The 9,884-nt window shown below is 44.7% G+C and overlaps 1 protein-coding gene across 1 annotated transcript in view; it reads right to left on the bottom strand.

The window, feature by feature from the left end:
• Nucleotides 1-6,429, bottom strand: part of HEATR3 (HEAT repeat containing 3) — a 58,304-nt gene extending 51,875 nt beyond the window's left edge. The window contains exons 1-5 of the mRNA XM_012642609.1: nt 6,144-6,429; nt 5,841-6,013; nt 3,946-4,033; nt 2,425-2,537; nt 358-467 (exon numbers count right to left, since the gene is read on the bottom strand). Coding sequence (XP_012498063.1) covers nt 358-467; nt 2,425-2,537; nt 3,946-4,033; nt 5,841-6,013; nt 6,144-6,281 — 622 coding nt within the window. The 5' untranslated portion in view covers nt 6,282-6,429. The remainder of the gene's footprint in view (nt 1-357; nt 468-2,424; nt 2,538-3,945; nt 4,034-5,840; nt 6,014-6,143) is intronic.
• Nucleotides 6,430-9,884: the final 3,455 nt, after the last annotated feature.

The raw sequence follows: 9,884 nt of genomic DNA on the forward strand, positions 1-9,884 counted from the left end.
TAAGTCTAGATTCCAATTAACTTTGGCTTACAGGCCTGGTAGTTGTAGGCTACTGTTTCTTAGTAAATGGAGATGAAAACTTCAAGAATTAATAAAAGCTTCTAAGAATGGTAACAGACTAGAAACCAAATATGCTCACATAATTACCCTTCCCCCTTCCAGAGCCAAAAGCAGGAAAACTGTATTAAGTATTAATCACAGACTTTAAAAGATTCAGAACAAACAGAACTCAGCTACATATTTATATACTATAAGAAAAAAACAATCACTCCTGCAGAATAAACATACTATGTCTGAATAAAGATTTTTGAATAAGGCTACACATACTTAAAAAATCATCACCTTTTCTTCACTTACCTACTGAAATAGCCAGGTCAACATTGGTGGAAAACCTACTTAAATACTTTAATACAATCTCCAAACACCCTTCTTTGTTGAATATAGATACTGCTCTACTACTGCATTCACTAAATTGAAGGGGAAAAAAAAGTTTTACTATTCACATTTTAACATTGAGAAATCAACCATAGAAATCCATAAAAAAAAAATCAGGCTTTATTAACCAGAGAGTTCAAGTCAAATACCCACCATTTTTACAGATGAAGAAACTAATGCCGATTCCTACTCACTGTACGTGAGAAGAACTGGCTATCTGTATTTTATTTCTGTCACAGTGGGCCATTTTAACCAATCTCTTTACCATTATGCCAGTGTCCTTACAGAACGTTAGACCTGGAAGGGATCTTACAAATCATTTAATTCAACTCCCCATTTTATAGATGAGGAGAATCAGGCCCCAAATGGTGAAGCGATCCACCCAAAGATCACACGTTCTCTTAGTAGTAGAGCTCAGCCCAGTGTCTAGGTTCCTCGGCTCCAGCCTACGGTTCTCTCTTTCCACTATACCACAGCAATAATAAATTAGAGTAAGGATAAAAGGCCTCCATACTTATCAAACAAAAAGCACAAATTTAAAAGAAAATATTATAAAATCATATTTTATTCATTCCTTTTAAATCTTGGTTATAATTTCATCAAGCAGAATTTTCAGTCTGCAACAGAGAAATTACTATAATAAATAATTATTTTTGAAATTACATTACATTTTAACAAGATTCAGAAAGCTATCAATGTTATTAATAAAAGCATAGACACTAAATACAGTGTAAATAAACCTAATAATAATTTATCCATGTTTCCAGAGAAAGGTATTTCTCCACATATACCACATATACACATGACACACTACTAGCTAACACAGCTGACTAAATTACTAACTTAACTTTGTTATCTAAAGAAAAATGTTTTCTGTCTGCGATCTTTTTATATATTGAGTTACTGTGCATTGAAGGATCCCACAGCACAGTGAGGAAGATAAGGCATACATGTGCAAAGATAACCTAAAATATAAACTATGAAACAAAAATGTTAAGAACTATGATAACTATAAATGATACAGACAGGACTCACAGGCACTCAGGAAAGAGAAATCACCTTGGAGACATATTCGGATTCTTTTCAGAGAAAAAACCTTAATTTCCAAGTCCAACAGTTTATGTAAGTTAAAGTTATCTGATGCACACAAAAAGAGCATCCATCAGTTTGCTCAAATGCTATTTCCTCAAATCTGATCTCTCCAGTATTTCTGGTGGAATGCATCCACCAGTTTAAAATGAAATCACAGGAAAGTTCAAACTGCTATGTAGGCAGCTTTTCTGGATCCAACTTAATCTTGTAGCCTAAGAAACACCTGTGCTTTTGGGTCAGCCATTATAATCGCTGCTGACTGAAAACAAGGAACTCTGACAGAATCTCCCTAGAAATGTGGGACATAAAATGGGGCAGAAAAAAGTAAACCCAGGTTGTGTTTCTAGCCATTTTCCTTCCTAGCGGCAAGTCAACTCCACCCCCACCACTGCTACAATCATGACCTGAACAAGTGGCCTTCTGCCTAATGGGGCCTTCCTACTTAGGCGTACACTTCCATGCAAATGGTAACTGCCTCCTTAAATCCTTTGTGTGTCCCCTTCTCATTCCAGATGCCAAAACAAAGCAACTACTAAACCAGGGTCTAATCAGCTTTAAAGACAAATGCTGCTTAGGGCATGCAGGCAGCTGGGGCTAAAGGAGGAACAGTAGGTGATAATGGTCATGATTCCTCTTATTTTTGTCAGTAGCAATGCCTGGAGAGATGAGATCTAAAACAAACAAACAATCAAAAAACAAAAGATGTAGTGATGCCTTGAGGAAAAGGGCCTGGGAAGGAGGGGTGATCTTAGGTCACCTGACACTACCTCCCACCAAGTATTAACATCACCGATTCACAGGCCTACCGAGGGGAACAGAGATTCCTACGCAGTTTAACAGAAAGAGCAGCAGCCCGAGAAGTGTGTAGCAGGAGGCTGTGTTTGGAAAGCATCTTACCATATATTCCACAGTATGTTCACAGCCTCATTGGCTATGTTCTCAATAGAGTTTCCGTTCTGATCTTTTTTCTCCTGTGGCGACGTCTCATTTGAATCCAGTCCAGAACTACACTGTAACCAAACATCATGATTAGCACCCTGGCTCAAAAGAATAACTAAACAAAAAGGCTAATGATAGTGATGAATCAAAAAACTAAACATCAGAAATTATAGTAGTTAACAAGCCAATCAAATTCTCATAAGCAGTGCAATTCCCACAACCCTGCTTCCCTTTTGGCAAGAAATACAGACAAGAAAGGTCCTCAAATCACCGTGAAAACTGGATTATGAAGCATTCCACATTTCAAATCAAAGCAAAAAGTCAATACAAAGTATTTTACCTAATGTAATAAAAGATAGTAAAGAAGGCAAAGAAAGATAAAATAAAAGCTAACATCTAGATAGCGCCTTCTAAGGCACTATTCTAAGCACTTTACATATATTAACTCATTTAAACTCCACAACAAACCTATGAGGTAGATGAACTATTATCCCCAATCTCCAGCTACAAATAGGAAACTGAGGTACAGGGAGGTTGCTGAACGAATAGCTTAGTATGTGGTGAAGCTGGATTCAGATCCAGGCATTCTGGCTCCAAAGCTGGTACTGTTAAGCCCCTCTAGTATAGCCCAGGGCAGCCTCTAAAGCAGGGCTTTGCAATCTAGGTACTAGTAACGCTGTGGACCAGATAATTTTTTGTGTGTGTGCACTGTGGGATATTTAGCAGTATCCTTGGTGTCTACCCACTGGATGCCAGTGGCAACCCTTACCCCCAAGCTCTCTAACAACCAAAGATGTCTCCAGATACTGCCAAATATCCCCTATAGAGCAAAATCACAGCCAGCTGAGAATCACTGCTCTAAAAAGAACAGGACTGACGCCTCTTATCAAAACTGGATATCATTTATATAGCTTTAAGTGATAATTACCCATCAATACAGAATAGTGGACCAGAAACACATCAGAGAGAGCGAGCTCCTTAACCCCTTAAGTGTATCACGCAGTGAGACTGGCGTGATATTAAGTATGAGAACTTAATGCAATCGTCATGACAAGTTCCTTATGTCTCGGCCCCAGCTTCATCATTTTTAAAATGGGAATAATACCTGCTTCATGGGATACTGTAAGGACAGGATGAAATAACATGCAAAACATAAAAATAGTACCTGACACATAAATAAGCAATCAATAAGTACTAAATTATTTTCACTGTAAGAAATTTAAAGTCTAAAGGACTTAGTATGTATACTTTTAGGAAGGTCTTTTTCAACTATCATATAAATAAAGGCAGTGGATACAAAATAGAGATTGGTATCAATGAGAGTAGAGCTATGTTTCCAAGAAAAGAAATGAAATTCCCACACAATGTTTTAAGAGAAGACAAAAGCAACTAACACCAAAGTACTAAAAAAAGGCCTAAGTGTGCATCCTAAAAGCTACATTTGGAAGCTGCCATCAAGATACTTTGTAAACTGCATACCTCTTTTAGCAGTGCAACCAGGGGAGTCATGACATCCTTAGTCACCATGTCATCACAAACTTCAAAACCTCCACAAGCACTCAGATTTCTACACAAGAAGTTTAAAACATGTTTTACTTTCATGTCAGAAAGCGCAATTAAACTCTCAAATTTATTTCTATTTTTAACCATACTTAAGGTTTCTCAGAGGAAATCGCTGATTATTTCTGTCATACGCTGAGGAACCAACCCACAAGATTTCCACCTGTTCTGATCCTTGTTGTACAAGATGTAAAAAAAAAAAAAAGGACTTTGTCATGTAACAACTTAGTTCTGAGGCCGGAGACGGTACAGGTGCATGGCCACTGGAAAGGGAGAGGGGAGAAGACTTTCCTCATCCGATATGAATAAATCACGTCGTGTATGAAGGGACCTTTTCTTGGCATCAAGACTGCAAGGGCAGCAAGGCGAGGCTACTGAGAATGACTGCCTAAAGCAGCCCTGGCTAAATTTAATTTTATTGGAAAGACACCGCCTTCTGAGTGCACAGCACTGTGCTAGGCTCTAAGGATACGGAGGTAAGTAAGAACATGCCCCCACAATCTTCCAGGAGCTCCCAGTTTGTGTATGTTTTTTGGGCAAGAGTAGAACTTCCCACATGCTGTTTCCTCCTCAGTAGTAGAAGGATGTCTAACCCTCCTCCACCAAGCGGTTAATCCCCACTCACACCTCAGCTCTCACTTCAAATACCACTCACTCAGGGTTTCCTTCTCTGAACCTCCATTTATACCCTCTCATAGCGTCCTTTGTGATTACCATTGGTTGTAATTATACACTTATGTGATTATTTGGTTAATGTTTGTGTCCCTCAATAGACTCTAAGATTAAGGACACAAATTTTATCTGTCTTGCTCACTATCCCATGCCCACAGCCTAGCCCAGTGCCTGGCACACAGTAGGCACTCGCTATATATTTGCTAAATCAATGGATGAAACGTTAAATAATAAATAGAGCTATGAGAAATAAAAATATTAACTTCTACTCTTGCCCCCTCTACAGTCCATTTTCTGCACAGCCACTAGAGTGGAAATTTCAAAAGATAATGTAGATGTCACTCTCCTGCTTAGCGTAAGTCCTTCAGCCCTACACCATCCTCCACCTCGTGCATCTCATCTCTCCAGCCTCAGCTCATACTCTACTCCCCACCCCCACTCTACTCGGCCGTGCTAGCCTTTCTGCTCCCTAACCATGCCAAGCCATTTGCTGCCTTGCTTCTTCGCTGTTGCTGTTCCCTCTGTGGGAATGCTCTTCCCCTATTTTCCCATGACTGGCGCTCTCATCCTTCAGAGACAGGTTCATAAATATCACCTATACCGCACCCAATTTAAACTTCCCACTCCCAAATCATCACCATCTCATTTTTCCATAGCAATTCTCACTATCTAATACTATGTTTTATTTTTTCAGTAGTTTCTGCCTCCCCATAGGCATAGCTTCTGCAAGACAGGGACCCTGGCTGTCTTGCTCAACGTCCTGCCTATTCCAAATCCCCTGCACCTAGAGCAACTCCTGGTACGGACTGGAAGAGTTCCTCCAACCAGGGGACTCCATGAAGGGTTCTTGGAGAGGATAAACTATGCACCAGCCACGCCTTCGCAGGTGACTGCTGCAGGTGAAAGGCGAAGCAGCCAAGTGGACAGGTGGAATACCAGTGGTCCCGGGGTGCTGGGGTCCTCTAGAGCCTGGAGATGGGGTTAAAACTCCCCTTCTGCAAACGCGAGTCCCGGGGCAGGTTACCCGTCCTCCCAGCTATCGCGGACAAGCGCCCGAGGACGAACGCGAGATCGCGACAGTGTCTGGCACACGGCTAGCGCTGACTGCCGCGGTGGGCGCCGCTCCGAAGCCCCCGGCTCACCTGAGCGCGCCGGCCGCCGTCTCCCGGACAGCCAGGCTGGGGTCGAGCAGCAGCGGCCCGAGCCGGCGCACCGCATCGCGGCGCGCCAGGCCCAGGAGCGCCGGCCTCTGCTGCACCAGCCGGGCCAGCCCCGCGCAGGCGCACTCGCGGACCTCGGCGCTCGGGTGCTGGAGCTGTGGGCGGGAGCGAGGTGTCAGAGAGCGCGCAGTGCGCACGCGCGCCGGGGCCGCGGGGGGCCGCCGAGGGCTCTGCGCCGGCCCCCCGTCCCCCACCCCCGCGGGCCCGGCGGAGCTCCCGCCTCACCTTTTCTAGCAACTCCGCCTCCGGCCCGTCGTCCTCCTCGCCGCCTGTCCCGTTCGCCGCCGTAGCAGCTTCGACCTGACAGTCGCCTGTAGGGGAGAACTGAGGGCGCTTGAAGCGCTTCGTCCGGCTCTTGCCCATGGCGATGTGCGCTGTGGGGACAGGCCGAGAGAGGAGGGCAGCAACAGGCGGAGAAGGCTGCGGAGCTGGTGACAGAACCTTACCGCCAAGGGGTCTTCGTGCCACTGCTCAGCCCGGCCGGCTTACAGCCCGAGCACACATGGGGAATCAGTGCGCAGGCGCGCGGCGCGGCGCGTCGGCGGCGAGAAGGGGGCTGGCGCGGGGGGCGCGCAGGCGCGGAAGGGGGCGTGGGCGTGGTCGGCCCTGGCTGAGGGGCGGAGTCAGCCCGGGCAGAGGGGCGGGGCCGGGTGCGTTTTCCGGGGAAGGCAGGGGCTGGATTGAACTGTTGTAACGCGCGCTCTGCGGCCACCCGCCGGTGACGTCTGTCAAGTTACTGAACCACGCCAAACCTTTATTCCTATAATGATCAAACCATATAGGGATATCTAACTCGCAAGGTTATTACGAGTCTATAAATAAAATTATGTAAACCCTAACGCCAAGCCTGACGTATACTCAAAAAATATTAACCACGATTTTATCTTGTGTTCCCAGCGCCTGGCACAGCGCCTGGCACAGCTCCTGGCACAGACAGAACCCGGCTGATGTTTTAGAATGAATGTCCATCTATATTTGATAAAACACAATCCCTTAAGAAGTTAATCTCCGTGCCTTGGTTTCCTCGTCAGTGAAGTGGGGACATCAATAGTATATAGCTAATGCAGTCGTTATGAAGATTAAACGTGTTAATATGTTTAAGGTGATGAGAACAGGGACTGGCACACAATAAACACTGTATAAATGTTTGTTTGAAACTTTATTTTGTAATTGTATTTTTGAGATAAGGTCTCACTCTGTAACCCAGGCTGCAGTGCGGTGGCTCCATCATAGCTCACTGCAGCCTCCAACTCCTGGGCTCAAGCGACCCTCCTGCCTCAGCCTCCCAAAGAGCTGGGTCTACGGCTGCACTCCACCACACACACAGCTAATTTTTAAAATTTTTCTGTAGAGAGTCTGGCTATATTGCCCAGGCTGGTCTCGAACTCCTGGGCTCAAGGGATCCTCCCAAGAGCTGGGATTACGGGCATGAGCCACCACACCCTAGCTGAATAACTATTTAATTACAATTGTGATAAGTGCTTAGAAGGAAGGAAAAGTACAGGAGAATCTTAGGTAGTCTTTATAATTAGACATGTATTAAGTGAGTACCTAATATATGCATAGATTTCAGGGCAACTTTGTATGGAAGAAAAGTTCCATCCCATGGCAACCCTACTCTTTAGGAGTTGACTATCTAGGAAGGGAAATAACATTAATTACCATAGTAAATTCTAGAAAATCATCACAGAGGTGTAGCACAGGTTGTACAGAAGCTCAGGCCTATCAAAAACCAGCTCTAGGTACAAGGAAATCTTGGAGCCACCAAATATATGTTGGTGGGTTTTACTCCCTAGATCTCTCTTATCTGTCCCCTGGATCTCCTGCCACTCCCTAGTCCAGGCTGCTGTCTTCTTTTGTCTTGTCCACGTGGTCTTCTGGTCTCTAGGCTCCACCCTGCCCATCCTCTATCCACAGAATAGCTAGAGTAATCTTTCGAAATACCCTTCCATCTTTCTTGTTATGTGGTAGTCACTCCCATGTTTAAAACCCTTTGATGGGTCGGGCGCGGTGGCTCACGCCTGTAATCCTAGCACTCTGGGAGGCCGAGGCGGGTGGATCGTTCAAGGTCAGGAGTTCGAGACCAGCCTGAGCAAGAGTGAGACCCCGTCTCTACTAAAATACAAAGAAATTATTTAGACAACTAAAAATCTATATAGAAAAAATTAGCCGGGCATGGTGGCGCATGCCTGTAGTCCCAGCTACTCGGGAGGCTGAGGCAGAAGGATCGCTTGAGCCCAGGAGTTTGAGGTTGCTGTGAGCTAGGCTGACGCCACGGCACTCTAGCCCGGGCAACACAGTGAAACTCTGTCTCAAAAAAAAAAAAAAAAAACAGCTCAAAATCACAGTTGTAATTTTCAATTTCTTTGTGTACAGTCATGCAATTGCCTGCCTCCCCATCTGAACACCAGCCCCTGTGAGGACAGACAGTGCCCATTCCCACATCACTGTATCCCCAACATTAGCCCCAGGCCTGGCACAAAATAGGCATGCAATTTCTTGAACGAGTGGAGACCCTTGAACGAGTGGAGACCCTTTCCTAATCAGGAAAGAGGAAGGCATGCAATCTAGGTGGAATACGATGGTGAGAATTTAGATAAGATGCAACAGATTCCTGCTGTTTCACTGTGGGGATGAACAAGAAAACAATGGTTCAAAAACCCTAACAAGATGATCACAGAGGATTTTTAGGGCAGTGAAAATACTCTGTATGATATGATAATGGTGGCTACGTATCATTATAATTTGTCCAAACCCCTAGAGTATGTAATACCAAGCGTGAACCCTACTGTAAACTACGGACTTTGGGTGATGAGGTGTCAAGATAGGTTCCTCAGTTGTAACAAATGTACCACTCTGGTGGGGGACATTGACAATGGGGGAAGCTATGCATTTATGAGGGCTGGGTGTATATGGGGTATCTCTGTACTTTCCTCTCAATTTTGCTGTGAACCTAAAATTGCTCTAAAAAATAAAGTCTTTAAAAAAAATAAAAACCCCTTAGCTAGAGCAGCACTTTGCAGTCTGTTATCACGAGTTAAGCTTTCCAGTGAGAAATTAGCCTTTCTGCTAAAATGAATGATTGGCTTTCTTTAATGAGCTTAAGAGTCCTTCTGGGAGCCACCCCTGGTTGATAGTCTTAGGAGGAGCCCAGTGATCTCTAACCAGTCTAATAACCCTTCACCAGTCATTTTGAAAAATCCAGTCAAGCAATGATTATCTAACCATCCCTTCTTCCTACAAATTATCTTTGTCAAGAGGGAATTTCTGAATGAGACTGCTTAGAGGCCTCTTCCCTTGAGACAAATTGGAAATAAAACTGCTTGTCATCAATTATTGGTCTGACAATTTTTTTTTTTTAAATAGGAGTTAGCTGTTCTCCCAGACTCCTGTTCCTCCTGCTTCACGTTTTTGTAAAGTAATATTCCTACAGCACACTCGGGTCAATATCCCCTGAAACCCTTTGACAGTCCCACATACCTATGGAATCAGGTTTAGGCTTTTACGAAACATACATGACGTGGCCACAGAGCTCTGCCACATGCTTCCAACACCTCATCCCCAGACCGGCCAGCCTCCTCGGTCCTCCTGGAAACTTCTCTGGACATTGCTTTCCTTAGGCCTGGGGGACTGTAGAACTTGGCACGCTGCCACAGCTCAGCCCCACATTAATCATCTCTATTTTCCAAGGACACACTATCAGATCTACTTACCATTCCTCTGAGTTTTAGGAACTCAGGTGGGAAGGATGGGAGTTGGAAACCCCAAAGATGGCCAACCCATGATGCCTGGACTTTGTCCTCTCTGTCCCTTCTGTCCCAGCAGACACTCCACCTTCGGGCTTTCTGTGTACTTTGTGTGTCTTGTACTTCTCTCTTAAAATTGTCCTTTAATTGTCACCAAAGGTACACGTGTGAGCTGGCTGCACTGCCTGTAAGCTCCTAGGAGGGCAGGAGCGATTGACAG

The sequence above is a fragment of the Propithecus coquereli genome, unplaced genomic scaffold (genome assembly GCF_000956105.1).
Source record: "Propithecus coquereli isolate 6110/MARCELLA unplaced genomic scaffold, Pcoq_1.0 Scaffold180, whole genome shotgun sequence".
NCBI classification, from domain to species: Eukaryota; Metazoa; Chordata; class Mammalia; order Primates; family Indriidae; genus Propithecus; species Propithecus coquereli.